The following is a 27622-nucleotide window of genomic DNA, read 5'->3' on the forward strand; positions in this document are numbered from 1 at the left end:
TCATAAAAATAAACAGAATCAGAACCAGAATAAGTGTGCAACTGAGAGATATGAATAATTAAGCTTTTATATCCACAAAAAAAGTGATAGGAGATATGGTTTGCATTTGCAGTAGTCTTAGACAGAGGAGATTAATTTGTTTGCCAGTAAATAGTACACCTGAAATACTTGAAAAAAAAAAAATGTTACTCTACATTTTCATGGTCACTAGCAAATAGCACCCAATGCATTGACACCCAGATGGATAAATGATTGCATTAATGGCACAGGGACAGAAACAAAGTAAGGTCATAGATTTTTGGCAGATGCAGTGTCATAAAACCAAGAAAATGCTTCTCTATTCTTGATAGACATGAATGTCAAAACATTTAGAAGACTTTTTGTGATGAAATACACTGAGACAGAGAGGCATTTGACCCCTTTGTTATAGATCTTAACTTCCAGTTGCACTCATTTCATTTGACCCATCTGTGGAGGACTTCATCACATAAGACCACATAAAGAGAGGTATGTGTGTCCTGTCAGTATTGGTGAATACTGATAAATTCTCCTGTGCCATGTCAGAATGCCCATTCCAGTTTCAGTGAGTTGGAACTGATTATATTTTACCAGAAAGAGGATCTTAAAAAGAGACTATAACAAGCAGTATCTCAATACTCATGATCTGGTGATTTTTTAATCTATTTAGATGGAAATATCCTTTGAAAATCATAAATGACCTAAACAAAATGAAAGATCCATAGCTGAGAACAGAAAGAAATAAAACCAAAACCAACCAAAAAAAGCCAGGTGATAAAATAAAAATAATACTAGAGGCAAAAAATCATCAGGCTGTGGCTATTGTCTTTTGAAGCCACATTTAGCCAGGGATTTTGGTAATGATGTGGATAATCTTGAGGCAAGCAGCAAAAATGCAAAAAAGCATCCCATCTGCATATAGTCACTTAAGTACCCAGTGACCTAAATTTTATTCCACTAGACACCCATGCACACAGCTATCAGCACTAGACTACAAGAATTTTAGGGCATCAAAATAAAATGGCCCAATGCACTAGCATCAACTGTCTTATAATCTGGATAATCATAATGCCCACCACATCACATCCCACCAGGTCACATCTATTGGTACAAAATGTAGATGCAAGTGTCTTCATTTGTATACAAAATAGAGATTAAATTCAAGACCTGGTTACCCCTCTTTTTCTGAGATCTTTGTGTTAGTTCTTACACAGATTGAGTTCTAAAACTTTCTCTTATTGTTTGATGATCTCCTTAGTGCTTTAGGTGTTGCATGTCAATCAAACTTTGCATTGAACAGGGGAACCCTTCATGGATTTCCTCTACACTAGTTGTCTTTCCAATCCCTGAGCATTGTGTACATGTACATGCATTTTCACAGCATCCTGCCGAGATAGTGGGTGTTATGAGCCCTACTTGACAAGTGTGAAGCTGAAAGACAGAAAGAAAAAGGCTATAAATAGACACTCCTTTTCAGAGCTTTGTTTGTGTTGCACATCACTTGATTTTTCAGAGTATTTATCCTTATACAGAAATTTGTACCTATAAACTACACATAACATTACTTTTTATGCCACAGCACACAAAGAGGGAAAGATGTTCTAACCCTCAAGGCTTTGATGATATTTCAGATTATCTGGGCTTAGACTTTCACATGCAATGACATAAGAACTGAAACTCTGAGCAGAGTTGTAGCAAGCTGCTGTAAAGAGCTGAATGCAGATCCAAAGTGCCCATAGCAGCCTGTGTGGCTGAGGAACACATGGTCACATTGTGTGCTCTTTGGAGTCTCCCAACAGTTGTAAATAACTCAGCTAAATATATCCAAATAAACTTTTGCCCTCTGTTTCTCACTGTACTCTTGTTGGACAGTGACTAAAAATAGATATAAGTATTGGAAGGTCTCCAGAGATCTGTAGTTGACTGCAGTGCTTTCCTACAAAACTTCTAGAAAGAGATTAAGTCTCATACATGGCCTCATTAAGGACTGGTTAGAAAGTGAGATAAGTCTGCAATGATTACCGTGACACAAGAGGAGCTGAAGCCTTGCATTTAATCTGATTTCCTATATCCTCATTAAACAGTTTAACAGCAATCATATAAAACAAAATGGTGTGTTTGTGAACACTTCTAAAATCATATATACGTGGTTTTCACAATTATTTTAGTTTTTTTAAGACAATAATAATATGTAGTAAAAAAATCATTGTTATTCCTTGATATGATTGACTGCAGAACTCTGATTACAGAGGGGGACCTCTCTACCCTTCCTGAGAGCAACAGTAACAGTGTAACAAAGATCAGCTCATATAGTATCTTACTTGTACTGTCAATGACTTCCACTGACATCCTTCTAATGATGATGCTCAACCCTTTATACAAATGGACTTCAGTTTTTCCATGTCAACACCCAAAAAACAATGCACTTTGGGGTTAGTGGTTGCTTTGGCCAAGCTAGAAACTTAGTTAAACTTTAGGAATTCATTTTCTAATTAATAAATGAACCTTTTCAGCTACTCATCACCTATGCAGTTCTGGGCCCCTCAGTTTAAGAAGGATGTAGAGGTCCTGGAACAGGTCCAAAGGAGGGCAACCAGGCTGGTGAAGGGACTCGAGCACAGGCCCTATGAGGAGAGGCTGAGAGAGCTGGGGCTGTTCAGCCTGAAGAAGAGGAGGCTCAGGGGAGACCTCATTGCTGTCTACAACTACCTGAAAGGAGGCTGTAGCGAGGTGGGAACTGGACTCTTTTCACAGACGACCTTCAACAAGACAAGAGGACACAGTCTTAAGTTGTGCCATGGGAGGTTTAGTTTAGATATTAGAAAGAATTTCTTCACGGAGAGGGTGATTAGGCTATGGAATGGACTGCCCGGTGAGGTGGTAGATTCTCCGTCCCTGGAGACATTTAAAAAAAGACTGGATGTGGCACTCAGTGCCATGGTCTAGCAACTGCTCCGGTGGGTCAAGGGTTGGACTAGATGATCTCTGAGGTCCCTTCCAACCTGGCTAATTCTATGATTCTATGATTCTATTAATGGGATACTCTGAGGAGGATTTTTTCACATGTGCTGTCCACAGAAGGTACTCTGTTTTATCTGCTAAATAAAACCAAGGAAGAACTGGTTGGGGATGAGACAGTCAGGGAAGCCTTTGGCTCCAGTGACTACAGTGTAGACCCTGAGTAAAGTGGGAAGGGAAGTAGCTGAGTATCTAGCATGAGGGCATAGGGAAAATGTATATAAAATCACAATCTATATAAAATTACAATCTCCATTTCCTCAGAGCACTAGAAAAAAGGAAATGGTTTAAAATGGCAAGATCTTGGCATATAAATCACCAACCCATTAACACCTAATGTTTAACTGAAGTAAAGGTTTAATGTATTTATCACACTTCCTTTGTTCACAAATCTATCTCAAAGAAACAAGGGCAAGAACAAGAAATAATCTGTCACTTGGTTGTCACAAGGATGTTAGCCATCTCACTCCATTTGTACTAATCTAGCCTACTTGTCAGACAGCTGATGAGAAATGAATCAGCTTCTAATGCTGTCTTTCCCACATGAAAGAAAAAAATATGTCTACTTACCCTGTCATGACCTTTCTCACTGAACATTTTGTTTTATTCAAACAAGAAGAGCCTGCTAGCTGAAGCTCAGCTCTATTATGCACAGTATTAACTTTTCCCAGTGAAGGTTATGTGGACCCCATCAAGGTGCCATGCCTGCTGATCCCTTACTCATCCTGGTGTCATTTTGGACATCGTTGAAACCCTTTTTCAAAGAATTATATCCCTCTTTGTGTGGAGCAGAAAAGTGATACAAGGTAGCTTTAGATAACTGTATTTGTCAGGTAACCTGTACAGTGTGTCTGAACAGGTAATAGAAAAGGGACTTCTCTAGCAGATAGGATCCTTCCCTGATCTGCCCTCCAGCCTCCCTGCAAATAAATATGAACCCTCCCAGATGGGACTCCTTTGTCATCTCTGCCACAGAGCTGGTGCACCCTTACCAGCCCAGTTCTCCATCCATCCAAGCTGGGAAAGCACTGGGTGGAGGGCAGCATGGTCACTCCTCTTGGTTTTGAATACAAGGACATCAGTGTAGAGGCAGGAAGGGTGAGGAAAATATGGTGACCTCCTTCCACTGCCACATTCACATGTGGTTGGGCTCCTACCTGAACCAGAGTGCAATCAAAATCAAACACTCCCAGGTTCAGTAATAGACTGTAGCCTAAATTAAATGCTAGCTTCCAAAATACACACAAAGAGCAAAGCAGAATAAACTTGTTTGGGCCAAGTTCAGGCACTCAGATGCAAAGAGCGACTCCAGAGAGTTGACTGATGGTTTTCACTTCATTCACTGTGCCTCTGTCCCAGGAGTGTGCTAGTGGCAGGTCAGCACTAATGATAAACTGGTTTTGACAATTCATACAGACCAACTCTCCCATTGTGTTAAAATCCTTGCTGTCAAAAATTAGAAATAAATAGAAACAGAGTAAATTGCAATCTGAGAGCAACAGCAACAAAAAAGATCAATTTGCCTGAAGGATCAATAATAGGTTTTTCAGTATATTGTCAGAACTTTGCTGTATTCCAACAATGCATCAAGTAACTCTGCTTCAGATGCAAAAGTAAAGACAAAGCCAGGATGAAATCCAGAATAGGAGCCAACTTACTGAGCCTTTGTATATTGGAATAAGTTAAGTACACTTGGAAAATATACTATACAAGTATTACAGTCTTAGAAAATTGACTGTGAAAAACAGTATAAATGAGCTTCCTTAAAATCCCCATCTGCACATCTTACAATCACAGGTTTTTGAACCAAAAATAAAATTGGTGAAGTTTATAATCTATTCAGCATGCTCTCCTGGACAAGCTCCTAATCAGCCTTAAGTAACTAGACTTGTTTTGAGCAGGGAGTTGGACACCATCTCCTCCAAGGGTCTGTTCTAACCTAAATTCTGTGATTCTATAATACAATATCTAAACCTTTTTCAATTACAGTCAATCCCACTACAATTCAGTAAAAAATCTCAGCTTTTGATGGGCATGTTCTTCATAAAGAAAGTGTCAAACGCGATGCTTGAACAAATTTCTGAGGAAATGATTGCACATTAAAATGTAGGGCTTACCTCTCAGTGAGGTGCCTTTTTATTTTTAATGCCATCTCCCATTGGATGCATTTCCTGTAGGAAGAATATCAGGTAATTTTCTTCATTATCATGCAGTGAAGTGCCTGTCAGCTAAACACTGCTGGAGCCCTCAGCTGATATTGCTGGTGTGCCACTTGGTATGAAACATTTCAGAGCAAGAAGGGCAATATTTACCCACAAAAGTTTTTCAAGTAATTATTCCATGAGAGATTTTTGTGACTGTCACAGTGTAGGCCCAGTACCAATGAGGCCTCTGCTCACACACACCCCCACACCCCCACTGTGGGACAGGGAGGAGAAAATCCACCCAAAAGCTCGGGGAGACAAGGACAGGGAGGGTTGCGTTCCCCAATTACGGTAACAGGCAAAAACCAGACAGACTCAACTTGGGAAGAAAGAAACCTAATTTAAACTACAAGAAGAAAGAGAAAAGGTGGCCAGATCTTAATACCTTCCACCCCCAACCCCTCCACTGTTCCCGATCCCGGATCCCTTCACTGCTGCCTCCCTCTCAGGGCACAGGGAGGGGCAGGGGGGGTTCAGGGTCAGTTCCCCACGCGGTGTTTCTGCCGCTCCTTCCTCCTCAGGAGGAGGACTCCTCACACTCTTCCCCCGCTCCAACGCGGGGTCCCTCTGACGGGAGAGTCCTTCAGGAACCCCTCCGACATGAGTCCCTCCCAGGAGGTGCAGTCCCTCAGGAACTGCTCCCTCCTGGGCTGCACGCAGAGTCACGGCTGCTGCGGGAGCAGTCATCTCCTCTGGCACGGTGTCCTCCATGGCTGCAGATCCATATCTGCCCCTCCCGTGATCCTGTACGGGCTGCAGCTTCACATCTAGCCACCTGTGACACTTCAGGGGCTACAAATCCAGATTTACCCCACCGAGGTCCTTCGGGGACTGGTCCACCGTCCTCCTCGGCACAGCTGTGCCGAGCCGAGCCGAGCCCGGCTGATTTTCTGTGCAGATTCAGAAAACCTTCACAGTAGCAGTTGTTCCATGGGTAGTTGATGAAGGCAGAAAGAGATGCATTCATTTAATTGTGTCAATTCTCAGAGCAGTGTTGCTGCTTGGGGATCAAGTTTCTGTATCCGGGGTGAGACCTCTGCAGGAGCGGGAAGCTGGAAGCCTCTGTGTTCAGCAGCTGATTTACTGAGTGAAAATAAATGTTAGGAAAATATTCACACTGTCAGATTACTGTCTGAATGAAAAGGATACACTATTTCTATCTTTGGTTGCCTCATAATATTGTGTTTAGTCTTAAATAAGGAAGCTAATACTTATGGAAGAAATAGACTTTTTCTATCCATTTCTATGGTAGTCTAGTCATCTTTAAAGGACTATTTTAAAAGCCTTTTTCACAGTGTAGATTACAAGGGGATAATGATCAGAATACATGATTTATATAATATTCTCTCCCTGCCCAACAGACAAATTAATAAGGACCAGAAATCCACTTTTATGGCTGCATAGCCCTTACAAAAGAGTAAAATATGTATTGCCCCTTAATCCAGATAGCATGGAGACTGTGCCAGGGACTGGGGCAGCCCCTAAGGACAGCTCGCAGGGGTTCTTCTGGACACTTTTGAATCCTTGAATGTCTTGGGCCAGAGGTAAGATTAGGAGCCCCAAAAGGTGGCAAGTTGTTGTCACACATTAGATGCTCCCTGTCTTTGACAGTCATTACAACTGTAATTTCCAACAGAACACTTTCAATCTTCAAAAAATGACCAAGGCTTAGAAAGAAAGAGGTGCCACATTGTTCAAGCAGCAAACAGTTTCAAACCACAGACAGTAAAAAACCCTCAAAACTTATATAAACAGCTTAAAATTTGAACTCTTCATCTGCCAAGGAACAAACTTTAATAGTTATTACGTAGTCTGTAGATGTTCTCAGGGGACAGGAAAAATTAGCACAAATGTTTCTGTAATTGTGTCATACAAATTGGCATTCTTCACTGACCCTCAAGCTCGTATTTTCATCTCTCGGTTACAATGTGCTCTTCTATAGTGTACGTGCTGCTGAAAGCTTGCTTAGTAACTGTTTTCCACAGTCTATGTCTCCTTAAATTTATTTTCTTGGTATTGAGGCAGGCTGCAAAAGCACCACCGGCTTACACACCAACCAAACTGGCAGCACACATAACCAGAGGGTGAATATCACATAGCATGGAAATATTTCATAAACATAGCTCTGTATGTGACATATTAAGGTGTTTGGCAATATTGTTTTAAAACCTACCCAAGGAGAAACAGACTAATTTTCTCCACAGACCACAAAGAAAGCCAAAGGCTTTCATGTGATCCAGCCTTTTGCCAAACCTTGCTTTAAACCAGATAGATTCAATAAACTTGTTGATGGGGATGTTGCAGAATTGGGTAATAATTGTGTTTGCCCTTTACTGGGTTTTGAATCTTGTAATAAGTGGTCTAGTCCTAAATACCCTGAAGACGTTTCTAAATACCTTCTCTGGTTTGTCTTCATGTTAAATGCAGAATTTTTTTGTATGCCTGAAGGTGTGTATGTACTGGGTTTCAAACCTTCATTCAGGTAAGATTTTGTTTTGAGCAAAGATAGTTTTCTGATGTATCCTCTCTGTCACATGTGACACATTAAGCCCTCTCATTTCTGAGTGATCATTCACATTCTGAGTGTACAACACACCTTGGGGAGCATAGTGAAGTGTAAAACTTTGTGCAGCTAATGAACACTCATTTAAATCATATATATTACATTTTACACCCAAGGGTGGGTCATTTTGAAATAACATGAATTAATAAAACTAATTATTAATTTTTAGAGGCACGAGGCATTCTGTAAAAAGTAGAATTTAAAGAAGCAGAGTTTAAAAGAGTTTCCAGAGTAGAACTTGAAGAAGAATTTCCATTCTACATTTCCCTTTCTCATTAAAACAAGGTAAATTGTCATTTGAAAATAATGTGAAATTATACAGCACTAAAATACTAACTTCGCAGGTTATGGATATTGTGGTGCTTTCTAGCTGTGTAGCATGCACACAATATATTTTCATAATATTCGGTGTCAACAGAAACTCTGAAATCTCTATGAAAAATAACATCTTTGCATAATTTTTTCTCTAAGGATGCAGGAGATTGATGAACAATTTGCATGTGGTTCAGTTCTGAGATTTTTGTCTCAGTCAATTCTACATTTCCCTTCAGGGCACATATGCATGTATAAACTTGTAACTAGTTTAATTTTACATTTATTATGTTCCTCATATTTTTTTTTAATTTATAGATTATAATCTTTATTAAAGGAAAACCTGAACCTACTAAATTAATACATGTCAGGTATTTAGTCAGTCTGGTTCCTCCGCTTCAGTGACTGAAAATACATTTTCATAGTGTCCCCAGTAATTAAAAGAAAAACAAACCAACATTCTGTGGCTTAGAGACAGTCCTTGCTTAAATTGCAAGTAACATGAGCTTAACTGTTTCATTCCTAGCAGAACAAAACCACTGTAATAGGGTAACTTCCTTCTTTGCAGAATCATGAGGTAACATTGTGAGGAAAAGGAGTCAAAAGATAAAGATACATCTGTGGAAAGCTGCAACCACAGCTCGTCTCCTCCTTTTAGTCCCATGGAATAATGAAGAGGCGGAGGTGACAGAAGTGTTGGACAGAACACCTCTGCCTTCTGGGCTCCTGAAATAGCCAGTGGCATTTGGTAGGATTTGCCTGCACACTCATCTCTATGCACTATACAATGATGTCAACTTCTAGAATGCTTCTCTTTTGGTTTATTTTGCTCATGTATTGCTGGATATTCAGTGCACTGTTTTCTCACCAAAAAAGCACAAGAAGTAGCCAGGATATTCCTGTGCTAGTGCCGCCAATATGGATGTCTCCAGAGATACTTCTTGATCACTTTGCCTGTTTGTGTGCATATGTCTGTGGGCAGACAGCCTGGTTAATAATACATGTGGTCCAATTAGAATCATCTGCTGTCATCAGTGTTAGCAGTCTAAATACACAGATTTAGTTTTAGCTATCTAGTATGTATTTTTAGTGCATGCACACTTTTACTGCTCTCAGGGAGCTTTAATGTGACATCTTACTTTAATTTACAGGAAGCTGAACATGAGCCAGCAATGTGCCCAGGTAGCCAAGAAGGCCAATGGCATCCTGGACTGGATCAGGAACAGCGTGGCCAGCAGGTCCAAGGAAGGGATTCTGCCCCTGTACTCAGCGCTGGTGAGGCCACAGCTTGAGTTCTGTGTCCAGTTCTGGGCCCCTCAGTTTAGGAAGGATATTGAGGTCCTGGAGCAGGTCCAAAGGAGGGCAACCAGGCTGGTGAAGGGACTCGAGCACAGATCCTATGAGGAGAGGCTGAGGGAGCTGGGGCTGTTCAGCCTGGAGAAGAGGAGGCTCAGGGGAGACCTCATCACTCTCTACAACTCCCTGAAAGGAGGTTGTAGCCAGGTGGGGTTGGTCTCTTTTCCCAGGCAACTCTCAGCAAGACAAGAGGGCATGCTCTCAAGTTGTGCCAGGGGAGGTGTAGGTTGGATATTAGAAAGAATTTCTTTCCAGAGAGGGTGATCAGACATTGGAATTGGCTGCCCAGGGAAGTAGTGGATTTATCCATCCCTGGAGATATTTAAAAAGAGACTGGATGTGGCACTCAGTGCCATGGTCTGGTAACTGTGGCGGTAGTGGATCAAGGGTTGGACTTGATGATCTCTGAGGTCCTTTCCAACCCTGCCAATTCTATGATTCTATGATTTATCTTCCTTATCAGGGAAACTTTGGCAGGGAAATTTCCCAAAGGCTGTATATACACTCCTGCCTTCCAGAAGGCTGCAGAAGCAGCAGCAGCAGAGCAGCCCTATGGCAACTCCATGTCACAGGTATTAACCACATACATTCTGACATTCAGGCATTTCTGGACCTCTGTTTGACTTTCCACCACAGCATTCCTTTAATATAGCCTATGTGTGTCATGCACTTCAGCATATCTCCCATGTGTGAAAAGAAACACAAATCAAGACCAAATGCTACAGTGGAGTTTTTAATTTCTTCTTGAACACCAAATTTGATAAACTACAAGATAGCCGTGTGCCAAGGAGAAAAAGATTTCTTTCAGGAGATTTTACATCAGTCTTGTCAACAGAGGATCAGGAATACGAATCATGGTGCCAGTCGACTGGAATTTGTATTAAATATATCAATGAGCAGTGTGTTCACATCATGACTGTGCCTGCCAGAAGGCCTGTATTCTCTATGATAAAGTACAGTTTTTTCCCATCAGTAAGTCAAAACCTGGAGCCATTCAGCATTAAATCATTGGAGACCAGACAACTATTAATGTATTTAGAGACTTGGGCAAACATTTCCATTATGCTTTGACAGCTGGCAGATAATTTATTCCTAGTATCTCTTCAAAGGTGGTGCTATAGATAATAACTGCACATGAGAATAAGCTAAGGAATACAAGACCTGCATCTTAAAGCAGCAATTTTGGTTTAACATACACACAACTAAGTATATAAATATAAAACAATTTATAATGATTTTTGCCCAAATTTGTCTTCAAGTAGCTTCATGGCATTCAACAGTGAGAGCAATAATCTTTGAACCAAAGAACATATTTACATCTTTGTTAAATAGCTAAATAAAATAGCAACATCAGATAAAAGTTGCATTTTGTGATTGAAATAATGCCTTTTACATTTTTTTGACTTCAGAACTGGGCTACAAATGTTGCACAGAGCAACAAGTTTATGTTTAGTTTTCAGACTTACTGCAGGTTTCATGCTAATTTTATTTAAATAATTCTGCTTATGATGATGACAATGACAATTATGAGAATAATATTAAGTCCTTCTTACCTATTGCTTTCTTACCTATTGCTGCATCAATATTCTCAAAAACTGGTTACTGGGATGTAAAGTGATGCCAATCTCTCACTGTCTCCAACTCCCCGGCCACACTTCCCATAGATTTTCAAGGTCAAATGCTTTTGTTTGGCATTTTTTCACATTTCTTTCCCTGATGGTATTGAAATGTTTCCTCCATAAGGTCCTACTGATTCCTATGTGGTTAACTCAGAATTCAGGAGCTTTTTTTGCTAAAATTTGAGGAATATGCAATTTTAACATATTTTAGTAGGCATACTGAAATGGATGCAAGAAACATACCCTCACAATTCTGAAGGTCTTTCAGAATGTCAGCCATGATATAAAAAAGTATTTGATGAATACAATAGCACTTAAGTATGGTTTTGCACTGTATCTTCAGGGCAACATTTAGATGAAAATTCAAGAAGCCTTCAGTTAGAGTTCCATTAACTCCAAAGTTCACTATGGAGCTGGAGGATGGAATGTATTAGTTAAATTAGTTCCTGTGACCTCTTAGTGGAAAGCTTACCTTTGGTCTGTTATGCTGGCAAGAAAAGGAAACAAAGGGAGCAGGTATGGTCTACTTAGTTTCAGCCAAAGTCTGGGTTTCCTTTAGTTACTCAAAAAGGAAAGTGCAAAGTAATGGAAATTTTATAAAGGGCTTGTAAAGATGCCAGAATTTGTCTTTGTTAGATGATCCTCAGAAAGTCCGTGAGTGGCAGTAGCCTGGAGGATCACACAAGCCCAAGAAAAAAAAGCAAAAAACAGAAACATCTTCTATCCCTCTGTTTCAGAGGCAAAGTGATGACAAGCTGGGGTACCTCTGCAAGAGATTTGGGTACATAGAGTTTGGGAACTGTACTGCAGAGCACGAGGCTCCACCTGGGACCATGAGGGCACAGAGGGGCCTGGCGTTGGCACACATAGAACTGAGGAGGTGAGGTTTGGGATGGCCTTTGGAGTTTGTTTGTAATGTGGTAACAAAAATTGCATCGGGTTTTATTTCTGATTTTCTAACAGTGTGATTTCCTTTCCATTCCAATCTATATGGATTAGCACATAGAACAGTAAATAAACTATTTGTATCTGCCTTACTGTCATACAACTCCCATTTGAAGTGTTTCCTTTCACAATCCCGCTTTGCTGCATGAATCATCTGGTTCACAACCAGGGATGTTTTCTGTAGAGACCCAGGGCATTCAGGGCCAAATCCCTGCCTTGTGAAGACAACATAAAATCTTTTGCTAATTTTTTTGGGGGGTGTTGTTTGTTTCTTTGTTTGTTTCTTTTAGGAATCCAACCTAAATTGGTTTTGACTGAAAGAATTGAGTAGCTGGATCATCTTTCTTTGCCTGTGTCTGCTCATGGTCCTCCTCAGCCAAGAATGGCTCACATGAGCAAGCTCCCAAGGATACTTTTATCCTGGCCATGTGTTTGGGAGATAGGCAATACAGCTCTGTCTGCATACCATGTCTGCCTCATAAACTCTGCCAGTTCCAACTTGGATCTCCACATCACCCTGCCAGTCTTCCTCCAGCAACACAGAGACGAAGCAATTTTTTTGACCAAGTAATCAGTTACCATTGTCAGAACCAAGTGATCAGAGTGAAACTGGACACTACTTGGGTGACATCTTCGCCAATTTGTCAGCATCAGTTCATTGACATGTTAAAGAGAAGTATTATCACCCAACACTTCTGTTTGTGTTCATTGTTCGCCATTTACAAGTATCTGCACCGGGACTGACTATGAAAATACAGCAGCATCTCTGTAGACTAACAGAATTATCAAAAAAGAATGCAGAACACACTGGGATTTTCCTTTCATTATACTAGGTTGCTCATCTATTTTCATTCTTCTTATCTGTACTGCAAAATACAAATCATTTTCAAGAAAGAACCTAATTCCTTTTACTGAACTGTGCCTTTCTCCTGGTGGTAACAAAACCCTGGAAAGTCAAAAAGAAACCTAGATAACCAGAAACAATACTGCAGCATTGGTATCAACAGCATAGCCATTCATTTCAAGAGTGTGAAATTTTATGCTATATTTTTTTCCTCAGAAATGATCTGTGCAAGAAAACAGAACCTAAGAATGATGAGAAAGGCTTTCATGTGATAATTTGATTTTTTTCCTTTGCAGGTGCTTCCACTGTGCCTCCAGTGAAACTCATACATTTGAGTTTGATTCTCCCACATGGATTTAACACCCTAAAGAGACCATAGGGATGTATCATGCTCTTAATTAGACACTGTAATGTCTACCAGAAATCTAAGTGACAGTCAATTTGAAAAGATAAAGTCCATCTAAAGAATCAAAATAGAAAGGAAAGCAGCAGCACAAGATGTTCAAACTACAACTCCCAAGAAAACTGATGGCCAAGTTTACAAAGCAAAAAAATTAATTATATTTCTTTAACAAATAATAAATGTCTTGTAACGGACACCTTACTAGAAAACAAAGAATTATCACAATTAATTCAGTGTGTTTGCCAGGGATAATGGCTATTCATGAAGCAGGCAGGGCATGTCATGAGGAATAATGACTTAGATCTGGGAATTGTAACCCAATCTGCTTTGCCAGGAAAAAAAAGTAGGAATAGCTGCATCCAAGTACCTCCTCCTGATGGACTGAAACCAAAAGTGTATATAACTTGGTGTCTGACACTGTAGCACAGCAACCTATATTTTTTTCTTAACATCAGGCCTGATCTCAGGGGAAAGGAAATTTAAAAATTCAGAGAGAAAGCACTTGAGAGATGAAAATATTATTGAAGATTAGAGAGTGAGGGTTCATTAATGAACTTGGGAAGTTTTGGTATATCACTCATGACATTATCAAAATAGCTGAAATATGGATAGGCAATGTTGCTCTCAGCCTTTTATAGAACACATTGAGTTGCTGTTATTTGGGATATCAAGCTCTACCAAACTATTATAGAACTGTTAACAAATACATGAGCAATGCAGAAAGTTTTAGAAGCTATACTTTTAAAATATCAGAGGCCAAACCAGGTGGTATTAAATGGCCCAACTCCACTGTGGTCTCTGAGCAGTACCCTGACTTATGTCTGGATCTGCATGACTATTTGCCTGCAATTTGATACCCATTTTCCATTCAAATGTTTACCTTTTGAGTCTTGTGTTGTGCTACAAATCCAGTAGCACAGAGACACAGGTAACTCCTTGAAGAACTTCTATTTATGTTTGTCTTCAGCACTACATATTTTATTATGGAACAAAGTGCAATCAAAGGAAGTAGGAAAAAAGTCCCCACCATTAACCACTGGATTAAGTCACACAGGAGAAGCTGACTGAAAGCAGATTTATCTGAACGCCTTAGAAAGTCAGGGACTAAATACAACAAATATCTTATAAATAATAGGGTTTGTACCTTGGACGTTCATACTCCAGATGAGGACATTCATTTGAAGTACAGAATTGCTCTAACTGGGAACATGGTGTGGGGTAAAATTGGCAATTATTAATTAAAGACAGGGGCAAAGAGAAGAACAGACAGAACAGCAAGAAAAAAAAGTATCAGTTGCAATTACAATAAGATAATAAGACACTTCATACTGATTCTTCCCATTCCTGAGTGCCTCTGGTACTGTCTTCATCCACAATCTTCCTGTTCCTACTTGCTAAAGAAGCATTCTTCTTGCCAAATGGGCTGAGACACCAGCTTTTCCCATCATAAAGGATGGTAATATTGGTTCATATCCCTATGAATTACACCAGCTATACAAGGAATAGAAATTACAGACTATTCAGTCATATCAGCACACATTAACCTGAAGTGTAATTATTCATTTTACAGCAGCACTTCTCATAATTCAATCAGTAGTTTAAATCAGTATTTCTTTGAGTACAATTTAGACTGTTAAAACCCACCCACTTTTATAGCTTTTCTAGTGAAAATTGAGATTGCTAGCACTCATAAAAATGAAATGTGAATAGCACTGATGAAATGTAGTATAATGCAGCAGGTGATATGCAACTATCTCTAAGAATATCTGTAAATGCAGCTCTATTCTCACCTGAAAGACCTTAGCTGATATTCCTTCCATACTCCTCTGATTAGATTGCAGACACTGAAAGGGAATAGCTACCTACACAAAACACCCACAATATAGCAAGCAAATGCCATTTTCAGAAAAAGATATGCAGATTTATTTTACCACAAAGGGGGAATAATCAAATTCAAGCCTGAAGGGGTTCTAAGCACACTCAATAAATTGCATACCAGAAAAAAAAAATGGTCTGACAATCAAATGGAAGTATAATTTCTAATGCCTACGTTTATTTAAAGTATGCATATGTTTGAGCATGTGTGGGGAGTTTTGGTTAATGGCTGGAACATGCATGGAAGATAAACCCATGTTGTGAAGCTGTGAACCTGGATTCTTACTGTGCTGCTGCCCTCCTGCAATCCACAGTGACCTTTGAAACCAAAGTAGGTGTTGAGTGTCACAAGGACATTGAGTTCTTTTTTTCTGCAAAATAATTAAGGTGTTAGGCATTTTTTTAAAAGTATATAAGGAGTTAATTTTAACAAAGCATTAATAATAGCTAGCAATGGATTTTTCTGACTTTCTTCTGCCTCCTCAAGATTTGTCAAACTGTCCCACAATACACCAGAATGATGAAAAATTCATGGTTCAATTTGAAACCTATTCAAGTCTAATTACGTTCGATTCCTTTCCAGTTACTTTTCAATTTGTTAGACCAGCTAGCTTTAAAACTTTACTACCTAGAATTCCAGCATCACAGAAGACAAAGTACTGTAGGACACAAAATATCCAAGCTATTTTCATGTATCTTTGCCAGTCTTTACAAGATTCCATTCTGATAGCAGGGTGGTGATGAAAGAACCAAGTCAGACTTGCACAGCACAGACACTTCCTGTGCATGCTACAGAACTGCAGAGAAATGTAGTTATGCAATTTAAGACAATTTTCCAGCTCATCAAGAAAACAACAGGATGGCAGTAAAATATCTATAAACCTTAAGAACACAGCAAATGTAACAAAACAACAAAAAGCATCCATCATTTATGCAGGAGTGGTGTTTTCCTCAAGGTCTCTGTCTACAAGATGAATGCTTCCCGTCATCACTGACTCCTCTTGAGCTGAGGTGTTCTCCAGCTGTTTATTTGTGCAATATGGAATGTGGCCACAAAAATACATGTAAATCCATGGGTTGGTGCAACTATTTAGATTGCCAAGGAGCATAATAATGGTGAATGCTGAGCCTGGAAGGAAATAGTTAAAGGAATAAGAGAGTAAATAGAATGCTCATACAAATTAGTAACATCTCCGCACCCTGCTGCTTTCTGGAGTATGTGCTCATATATAAAAGTTAATCTAATAGTAGGAAAGTCTCATTTATTCCATGCAATCTGTAATCCTTGAAGGTACAAAATACACTGTATTCCATGCATTTAAGAGTTTAGAATTCTAAATACATTTTTTTTTCTGTAGCTGCATTAAATTTAAAAGCAATTCTAGCCTGCTTTACAGCTAGAAATAGTTATAGATATTAATACAAATACAGGTATAGTAAGACTCAAATTTACACTGACAGAAAGAATTCTTTAAACGAAGATTAGAAAGATTTCTTTTTTCATCAGAGCTCTTTTTTTTCTCTTTTGGTTTGTATCTGAGTTTAGAATAGGTACACTTAAATAAAGCCAAATACAGAGTCTGCCTTTAACAAAGAGGCAGCAGTACAAGTTTGACAAGACTAATCTTGTTTACAACACAGTGTTCTTTGATTTCTCTCTCGGGCTTGCTTTTTTTACTTTATAAACAGGCATTTCACAACTTTTGCTTCATTGTGTACTACAGAGATTTCATCAAGATTATTTCACTATTTTAAAAAAAATAATCAGATGCCTTACCACATCACTGTTCTATACAGTAAGTGAGAAATCTTTATTTTATTACTCCAAATAGTTAATTACTTATTTTTCACCCCAAGAACCCAAAATACTGATGCTATAATATCTGAAAGCTCTAAAACTCTGAACCCTTGCTGGAGCAGATGATACTTTTTCTTGTGCTGTATATTAATGTTTAAAATCATTAATTACTGAAAACATAGACACACACACACACACCAAATAGACAAATATATGATGCTTTGATCACAGAGCACATAAAGTTCTCTGTTCCTTATTAAATATAGGGTATTATGAGTCCTTGATTTTATTTTTAATCATACTCCAATGATCACATGTAACTCAAACAAAAAAGCAAAGTGCAAATATAAAGCAATGTGCTAGCCTGCTAGGAAGTTGTGAATGAGGATGGAGAGTCTCTTACCTTCAGTCAGGACACTGGGGAACCACACAGACCACAGCTGTGCAATGAAGAAAGGTGACCAGCAAAGAACATAGGCAACAACTGTCACCACTGTCATTTTTACAGTCTTGATCATAGCCTTTGAAATACAGTTCACACTGCTTGCTCGAGATGGCAGGGCTTGCTTCTGATCTGTTACTTCATACTCGCTCTGTTTTTTCACGTTTATATTTCTTTTGATTATTTTGCAAATCTTTATCTGGCATGTGATAAGGATGGCTGAGGGAATGAAAAATATAACTACAAAAATCCAAGTCACGTATGCCCTTGGGCCCCAGGGCTGAATAAATTCACCCCAACATTCAAAGATACCTGGAGATATTTCAATCTTAGAAAAGATAAATACCTGTGGTAGGCTAAAAATCAGTGATATAGACCAGCTGGTGCATATGGGGATGTTCCAGAGAGCTCTCTTCTTTTGGAAAGTGACCATAGGGTAGCAAACTGCTTGATACCTGTCCACCGTCATGACCACTATCATATAAGTAGAGGCAAACATGCCCAGCAATTGCAGATACTTGATAATCCTGCACAAGAAATCTGGCCCTATGAAAACGTCTGTAATATCCCATATAAGTTGAGGCAGCACTTGAAAAAAGGCTACCACTAAGTCAGCAATGCTGAGGTGAAGCATGAACACATACATCCTAGAGAGCTTCTTTCTTCTTCGCCACAGCACCAGGATAAGGATGAAATTGCCCAGAGATGCTGTCAGAAATATGACCCCCAGAACAGCAATCTCTACTTGAGCTAATTGCTCATCTCTTTCTGGTCTTCCAACAGGATCTGACTGATTTGTCAAACTCGGGAATCTGTGAGGAGGACTCTCAGTCTGATAGATCTTATCCTGCATAGGAAATGAAAAATTCTTCATAGTGCACAGAAGCTATCTTACTGGAGCTGCTGGTTGTGACTCAGGTTGACAGCTGTGGCTAGCAAACAAACCAGCCCAGGCTCAGCTCTCAGGATGTCTTCAAGCAATTCTCCTCCTGCTTGTGAGAACTAAAGCTGTGGGACCTGGATCTTGATAAAATTCTCTCTTGCTGGCATGCAAAAAGGCTTTATATAGGCTCCCAGCAGAGCCTTATGTAACTGCAGAGCCCTCGGGTAGGCTGCAGGGAGTGCAGCCAATGGCAGAACGAGCCACACAATTGGGGGAAATACATAAATAAAAGGCAAACTTCAGAGGCTCAACGTAATTCAATTACTCACTTCAGTCAAGACCCGGACTTGTAAATAGCTGTGGCCAAACCCCTGCTTAAATGATCTTACTCAGGAGAGTTCTTGCAAGTATTTTATTATGCAACCCAGAAGCACACACTTGGGCTGAAATGGGAGGAATGTTTATACGTAGATGGAAAGTTGGGCCCCTGAGCTCAGGAGCATCATGACTGCAATTCTCAAGGCTCCTGGGGCACAACCACATCCTAAATGCAGCAGAGGCAAAGAAATACAGTTTTCCATAGCTTCCATAGTTTTTCTGTTGTTCTACTTTTTTTTTGTTTGTTTTTTTTTTAGTCACCTGATTCTTAAAAACAAAACAAAAAACCAACCAAACAAGAAAAGTTCAACTGCCCTAAAAATAATATTTTTATTTCAAGGCAGGGTCAAGTCTTAGAGGCTTTTTCTCAGCAAAATGGAAAATAACACATGTGAAATAAATTACTTTTAATGGGACTATGGGTCTACGGAGAATTTAATAGAAAAGTAAGTGAAAAAGTAACTGAAAATTCAGTGAGAAATCCAGCTGAGGAAAGGGGCTCTACAATGAAACAGCTTCCAAGGTTCTCTATTCCACTGTTGTGCTAAAGGCTGGGAGGTCATTTTTAAGTACCTAATCCCTTTTCTTTTTGTGGACTAAGTTGCGTTATGACCACAATTCATTGTTCTTTGTTGCTCTTCAGCCTTCCAATATAACTTCTGCATATTGTTAGTAGCAGATAAGAACAGCAATTTCAGTTTAATTTGCTGTCCCTCAGTTTGCCCTCTTAATTACAAAAGATGTTTTTAAAAATTAATTCATTTAAAATGAAAGATAGCATATATTTGTGCACAATCTTGCTTGAAGCTAGAGCACCCCTATTCTTCAGGTCACAGCTGGGACACTGCTAATTTGAATTCTTTGTGAAGAGGAAACTGATAAGGTTAAAAGTATAGCAGTGCTGTATGTATAAAACATAACACTGCACCTGCACCTATTCATGGCTGGGATCAAGACTATGTTATAAAATCAGCTCAGCAATCTCACAGACCTTCATCTCGTTGGCACTAAATATTTTCATGCATCAACAGACAGGGAAAGGTTAAAACTCATAAACAGGATGCTGAGGTAGACTACAACAGTTTGTAAAAACAGAGTGATCTTGTTTCTCTCCCTCTTATCCCTTCCATCTCACCATGGGACTGATATTAATGCCTCAAACGAGGCTAAGACTATGAGAACAGACAACAGACAAGATAAACAATCTCAGGAAAATTTGCCACCAACAGCAACTATAATTATCCATAATCCAGACTTGGCTGAACACTGCTGCAGCTGCCTGAGCCTACAATGGATTTGCTCTATGACCATGTTGCAAAGAGAGTGAATCACACCAACTTAATCTAATATACCTGATAATTTTTTTCCTAAGAGGGAGCCTATTTGTAGGAAACTTGGATTCCTGAGGTTGTTTCCTTTTAGTTTTCCTCCCAGTTTGGAATCTATCTTGATTCATGGGAAACAGCATGGTAAGACTGTAAGAGAACAAATGGCTTTGCCTTTGCCTTCACTCTCCTTTCATCCAGAAGCAGCAGAGAAACCGAACTGGCCACAGACACTGAACCTCTGGCAGTTCTGCTGATGGCAAACCTTGGACTGTAGAGCAGCCTGGCTGATCTCCACTTCTGCCCTCAGTGAAGACAAAATTTCAGGTGTGTATTCCAACACTATTTACTTTGACCACCTGCACTCTACAACTTAATAAAAGCCCGGGTGGAATCTTTATTCTAGCAGGAAACAGAGTAAACATGTACATCTAGGCAGAGCTAGAACTAAGCAGGTTGAAACTGGAACATGAAGAACAGAAAATTAAGCTCAGGGTCAGGCATGGAAGATAAAAATAAATTTACATTTCATGATCTGAAAGATGATAAAGGAATTACATGTAAGAAGACCAGAGTATGCAACCCAAGTGATTTCTGGGATACTATTGGAAGACTAACCAGAATGCAGCAGCAGAAGCATCTATTTGTACAATTTTCAAATGCATAATATGTGGGTAGACATGTATTTCATGCAAGTGTGTTCCATCACCTACACATGGAACAGCATCCTTAGGAACAGGCTCCTCTTCCTGTGCCTACACACATCCACGGCACACAGCATCTGGGTGCTGACGTGCTATGAGAGGTGTCAGACCCAGCATGTGGACACAGGTTGAATAAAGGGCAAGCACATTGTGTAACATGTTGTCTTTGCCATATTTATAAAAAAGAGGTGACCCTCCTTGTAAAAATTACCCTAGTGATGTCAGACTCTACTCCATCTTACATATAATCAATTCAGTATATATTAATGGTCTCATAACTTTTTAATTCTGCCCTTTCCACCTTTTTCATCCATGCTAGCAGGCATTCAGGATAATGTTACATTGAAATTGAATTCACTCTGGGAATATAACTCACTAAGAAAAACAGGGTAGCAGACAAAAATGTTTAAGTGGTCTTAGCTGTTCTTTTACTCCATATTATCCTTCTGTTGCCCAGCTTTGCCTCATTCCAATCTGTATCTGTCCAAGTTAAATTCTTTTCCTGAATTATTTACTTTCAGCAGTGTGGGAAGAAACATTTTCATTAACTTCGGTTGGATTTCTCAGCATGAGCTCTTACCTAATGTTTGTTGGTTAGTAGAGAAGGATTCAACTCGTGGATTAAGACTTAAATTTAGGCTTCTGCTTAGAATTACAGAGTCATGCATCTGCTCAAGGCAGAGACAACAGACCAGACTAAGCTTTTATGTACCATCAGGCCCTACCCTAACTCTGATCACCTCACTGATTCTTCTGCCATGACCCCAGTAAGACCCTGGCTCAGACCCTTGTAATTTTCCCCACAGGTACTGGGTGACACCATTAGGCCCCCTGAAGCTTTCTTTCCTCCAGGCTGAAGCTGTATTGGGAGCTATGTGGGAAATGTCATATTAGAGGAGTTAGTAGTTTTGAAAAGGACAAGTCTGCTCCACTCAGCCTTGTACTTAAAGCCTGTGCTAGCCCTGGTGAATGTCAGGACAGAGGATGTCCAAGCCTGTGAGGAGAAGATATTTGGCTGTTTGCTGCACAAAGTAAAAGGTTCCATATATAATGAGAGGGAGGAGGAACCCCTCCACAGATGGCATCTGCATATTGAGCTGGGGGAAGATCCATCTGGTATCTATCTGGTGCTGCACAAAAGCAAGGTTCCCAGCACTGGAAGAGACCTAAGATTTCCTTACCTTAATCCTGGTTTTACCCTATTTTATGAAAACAGCTATTTTACCATACCCTTTATTACTGCACTCCACTGATGCAGAGCACAGGCCCAGCTCACTCAGACTCCTGCACCATGTTACATCTTCCAACCCTCTGATCACCTTCATGACCCTACACTGAGCCCATCAACACCTTTCCTGGCCAAAGGCAGTCGTCCAGATGTGGCACAAGTGCTGAGTGGAGGGAAATAAACATTTCCCTTGACCAATGGATAATGTGTGAGCTGTGTGAGCTGAGTGTCAACTCCCATCACATCCAAAGGGAATCAAGGCTTCAGTTCAGTGCCTACATGTAAGTACAAAGTATTATTTGATGTGCCTCAGAGATGGCCAAAGACTCATTTATCATAGGCTTTACCCTGCCACTGTGTTAGGACTGTGGTTCAATTTAATTATCTTAAATCTTTCCATGTAGTGTTCTCAGTGTATTATTTTTAAAATATTATCTTGGAAGATGAGATATTGTGGTTTGTTGTTATTGTACAACAATACACAACAACTCACAAAATTCCAACACTATCCAAAAAATAATCCCTTCACCCTTCCTCTGTCATTTTATATTTTAAATTTGTGGTACTGCCAAGTAATCCATCCACATTTATTGAGCCTACACAAGATGAACACTGGGTATGCATTTTTTTCTATACCTGGAGCTAGGTCCATTTCATAGAAACATAGAATCCTTTTGGTTTAAGAGATCTTTAAGATCCAATCATTAACCTAGCACTGCCAAGTCCTCCACAAAAAACATGTTCTTAAGCACAGCTTCTACACATCTTTTAATTTTAAGTCTGCTGTTCAAGGAGATATTTTCAGAGCTAGGATTTAGGTAAACCTCAGCCACAACCTCTCCCTTGACAACAACACTGTCTATAGTTGCCTAAGCACCTTAATCATAAAGACACTGAATTGTAGAAATCTTGGTTGAGAAGAACACCTTGAGGTCTTCCTTTCAGAGCATAACAGCCTACTGGAAGTGGGACTTTCAGCATCACTAGATCAGGTCAGACATAGCTTTGTCCAGATGAGTCTTGAAATCCTTCACATACAGAAATTCCACCCCTCTGGGCAGACTGTTCCAGTGCTCTTGATGAAAAAACACTTCTTAATGTGCCTTCAGAACCTCCAACAGTGGCAGTTGTCCCATGCAAGATCATCAGCCACCACTAAAAAGAATTTACTTCCAACAGTTCTGTAGATGCCCTTAAATACCAGCCTTATAGGTATTAGATTTCTCCTTGAGCAAATCTTTGCTACACTAAACAACCTTTGTCTTCCAAAACCTGAATGAATTACAGTGTGTTGGGGAGGCTTTTTGCCAAGACAGGCAAGGAATATATGGTGAAGCAGAAATATGTATGTTTTAGTGTTAAAAGTCTCCCAACAAATTCTGAAAAACAGCAACTCTTTCATCTCGTGACAGACATTACTTATTAAATAAAACTCGTGAAGATAATAGGTTTTACTTTGGAGTGCATAAACAAGTTCTAAAAAGTTCCTTTTCAAGAAAAGATCAAGTGGAAAATACTGCTGTCTGCTTTTTATTGAAGAAACTCAGGTCTGCCTCTTTTCTCTGTGAGATACTGTAGATCTGAGCAGCTAGGAGATTATTGTTATTGAGCTTGTCAAGTCATGAAAACCATTTAATTAACAAAAGCAAAGTTTCACATGATTGGCTTCATCTCCAGAGGATTTTAGAGAAAACAATTATTTCCTCAGTGCTGATGGGATTCTATTTCTTTCAGACATTAAAATGTAAAAACCAGCTACCACAGACCTTATATGGTGGAAGGACTAGAGAAGGCAGTAAAGGATTCAGTTACCAAGAAGATGGTAAAAACATTCACTCAATATATTTTCTATATAAACATTTACTTACCAATACATTCTAGGGTAGATAAAAAGTTAATATGGTATTGCATTGAAATTGCCCTAGTGAGAGAGAATACATTGAAGATGATGTATTAAGTAATGTAAATACATACCAGTAGCATGAAATATAACATGAACTCCTGTTGGAAGTAATGTAATGGCTAGCAAATCTTCCATATAGGAGATTAGCCAAAGCTACACATGAGTCTTATTCAAGGATTTACCCTATAGCACAAACGCATTTACAGCAAGCTAAATTCATATTTTTCAGTGTTAAAATATTGTTTATTTCCAGAATGCAGCAGATAAACTACTTCACTGTGAGTCATCTCTCCTGGAGTAAAATGATGGAGTAAAACGATGTACACCTTTTTGCTGCTGTACTGGTAGAACATCCTATGTTTCTTAAAAAAAAACCCATAAAAATCCCATCACTAATTCAATAGGTCTATTAACACACAAGGTTTTTGGACCAGCCTTAATGATTCACTCCAACTCTACATAGTTAGAAAGTGACTAGAGAGGGTTTATGGAACTGAAGCAGCCTAAATGCAATAGCTAAAGCCAATGTGCCAACAACAGATAGAGAAAAATGTATTGCAGGCAGTATTGCAGACAACATATATACCACAATCAGGCAGTGTTGGCAGCTACTAATGCTGTTTTCAGGACATCAGAAAACACAAAATGATGACTAGCGTCAGTAACTTCATTCCTCAGAAAGAGTTAAGCTTTGATTTAGACAAAAACATTTTTTGGGCAGAAAGAACTTTTAGGGAAGCCAAAACACTATTAGAAAATGTCAAGACAACCCAAAATCTCATCCATTTCCAGTCCAAATTCACTACAAATTGCCTTTAACTTTTCAAATGAACATTATAATGAACACAGGATGACATTTTGTCCTGCTAATACTGTTTATATACTAAACGTGGAATTTAAACCCTTCAAAATTGACCTACCCCTTAGTTATGCACAAGCCTGTTTTGTGTACATATACCAACACTGCTCCTCTGCACACACAGACTCTGGATGCTGTCACTTTCCAAGAAATTAAGTTCACTTCACAGATGAGGATGTTACCTGTGTATTTAAAGGAAGGGGGTGTTGTTACTTTAGTAAGAACTAAAGCTACATGACAACAAATGGTCCTAAAAGGTAGGAGACATCAAACTTCTATAATTACTGATAGGCAATATTTTGGAATAAAACTTCTAAGTGCATCTTTCAGTAGAAAATAGCCACAGGCATTAAAACCAGAGAAAAACCAAGGGGTATGTGACTCATAACTAGGCACATCCCAGGTACCCACCATAAAACAGTACCACTAACTACGTAAATAGTGTCTCTTCCTAATCCCTAAGGAGCTTATGTTGAAAACTTAAACTTTTAATCCTGTTTCACTAAAAGATTTATTATTCATCAGTGCTGATGTCATTCTTTGGGCACATTTCTGATTTCACAGAGGTTACTGAGGGCAGTGACTAAGGATCCCACTCAGCCCAAAGCCTGGAACTGCTTTGCTCAACTCATCCACTCGAATTATGGTGCTAGAATTATCTTCCACAGCTTGTAAACCACTCTCTGAATACTGTGTTTTTTCCATTGCTGTCGTAAAATTTTTTGCAACTTTAATAAATAGTGTTTACCTACAGAGTACAGAGCTTTTACTGGTACTTCTACAACTTGCACTAGGTTACTTTAAGCTGAGCTAACAATAAATTATTGAAAAGGTACACATGTTTCTGCCAGAAAGTTGTTGTATTTTGTTTGGTTCGTTTGTTTTTAATTTACATCATTCCAGACAGGCTGGGTTCTCTATTAGGGCACTAAATGGTCTGCCAGCTCACGTGTCACCAGTGTTGTGGCAGAAAGTGATAGATAAGGAGCCTCAACAAGGCTGGTCAGAGTGAGGAAAACCAGAGAAATAGTGTGTAACTTCAGGAGAAAGAACTATGATGGATGGGTTTTGAAAAAAAAATGGCAGAATACTTTCTCTAACGTGAGAAGCTATAAACAGAGCTTTTTAATAAAGGGAAAAGTGCTAAAATGGAACCTCGTATCATACCTCAATTTCTGGTGCAAATGTCAGATTTCAATGTTTTAACTAAAAAGCAAAGTCAAAAGCAATGACTCAGTTTCTCTAATTATACTGAATAAACAATTGCAAGCATTGTGGACAGTGAATTAATTCCCAGGGAACTAAGACTGTGAGTTTTGACCTGCTCCCATTTATGCCAAGAACTTTTTCTGACACTTGCACAATCAAACTCTCAGCCAGATGCAGCAGTAACAAAATTCACATCTATGAGTTCCTGAGTGATGAAAGATAACAGAATGGCTATTTCAGCATAGGGGGCTGGTAAGGAATTGTAATATGACCTCTAGCATGAGTCTGAATTTCAAATTCTAAGTAATCATCTGCATTATTCATAACTACTATATCATTATATGATGAGCACACTCTAGCAGTTGTGCAGGGTGCACAAAAGCACTGATCAAGGCCAGAGACCATTGACAGGGACATTGACATTAGCACAGGAAACCAAGCCTAGCTGTGTGAAGGACTTTAGGTGCCAATTCAGGTTCTGAGCAGAACCCAAAACTCTTGATCCAGAATACCAGAATTGGTACCTAAAGTCTGGACCCAGAACCCTGATTTAGGGATCCAATTATGTTAGCCTTGTGTAACAAGCAGGAAAGTGGCTGGACATAGCAAAGCAGGAAAATGAACCGGGGGCGTAGCAGACAAACCTTTCTTTGGGCACAGTGCTTTGGACACTTCTTCCTCTTCCTCCAGCCCAATGTCCGACACAGTCAGCTATGGAGCAGTGCATCTTTCCCGACATGCCTTTAATGGCGAGGCCTTTCTCCCCTAATCCCAAGAATGCCTTCCAAGTCCTACCATACTCGAGGAGTAGGTAGCAGAGGTGCTGTGGGGACAACATTAGGCTCTGCTTCTGGCGGGGGTGCTGTGGGAACAACATTGGCTTTTGGCGTAGGCATCGCAATGGTGGTAGCAGCAGCTTTTGCTTCGGCTTTTGTTTCTTTTAATGCATTAGTTATTATCCTCCATGCATCTTCTAAGTCAATTTCATGCTTACTTTTCTCTTGAGTGTGGAGGTCCCATATCAAGTTGCCGACCTCTTGCCAGAGTTCCCACGCAACCGATGCAGACGGGGCGGAGGAGAGTTCTTGCTCTTTCGTCCATATTATTGGCTTCTCTGGAAACTTCTCATCAACAGGGGTGCTCAATGACAGTCCCATTTTTTCTTTTGATGAATCAACAATAGAGAGAAGGTAGTGATCCTTCTTACCCAACTTGGACTTCCCACCTCTTTGGGTTTTTTGTTGGTGTTGTATTGCGCCAAACTGGCTCCCTTTTTCCTGGTCTGCCTGAGCAGGGGCTAGACCATGGTCTATGCTTGCATTCTCCACCAGATGTAGCAGACAAACCTTTCTTGGGGCACGGCACTTCGAAGTCAAACAGGTGTTCTTGCCAAGGTGCATAAACAGTGCTCCAATCTTGCTGCCTTTAGACTTGGCTGGCCTTGTTCAGTTCTTCTGCTCTAGATTCAGCTAACCTCCTGCTCTGGCTGCTCCCAAGTGAGCCAGGCATGCCCTCAGAAGCTCACCTTTTATTGGTCACCCAATCCTGCTCATGCGCAGCTGGGGTCAGCCCTCATTGGGCACAGGTGGGCTTAACACAAGCTCACGGCTCCCACCTCATACACTACAGGGGGGTGAAGCTAAATCCCAGATCCAGCTTCTCATCTGGAGTCAGAACTCTAAGCAAGAGCCAGGTACCTTTACGCATTCAAAATGCAGAGCTTGGAACATTAAAGG

General features: G+C 39.8%; 1 protein-coding gene across 1 annotated transcript; it reads right to left on the bottom strand.

Annotated features, from left to right (window-relative positions):
- Positions 1-15229: 15229 nt before the first annotated feature.
- LOC103527585 (arg8-vasotocin receptor) lies at positions 15230-18271 on the bottom strand. The gene is made up of 2 exons (XM_008492803.2): positions 17359-18271; positions 15230-16286 (listed from the first exon to the last, which is right to left on the bottom strand). The coding sequence occupies exons 1-2, from the start codon at positions 18269-18271 to the stop codon at positions 16087-16089; spliced, it is 1113 nt and encodes a 370-aa protein (XP_008491025.2). The 3' UTR covers positions 15230-16086.
- Between the last annotated feature and the right edge of the window lie 9351 nt (positions 18272-27622).

The sequence above is a fragment of the Calypte anna genome, chromosome 1 (genome assembly GCF_003957555.1).
Source record: "Calypte anna isolate BGI_N300 chromosome 1, bCalAnn1_v1.p, whole genome shotgun sequence".
In the NCBI taxonomy this organism is placed as follows: Eukaryota; Metazoa; Chordata; class Aves; order Apodiformes; family Trochilidae; genus Calypte; species Calypte anna.

Bases quoted from the DNA above. Each gene is read 5' to 3' on its own strand.
- LOC103527585 (XM_008492803.2), bottom strand. From the start codon at position 18,271: ATGAAGAATTTTTCATTTCCTATGCAGGATAAGATCTATCAGACTGAG. The intron at 16,287-17,358 runs GTAAGAGACTCT...ATTTCCTTCCAG, and splicing joins CCCCAGTGTCCTGACTGAAG to GCTCAGCATTCACCATTATT.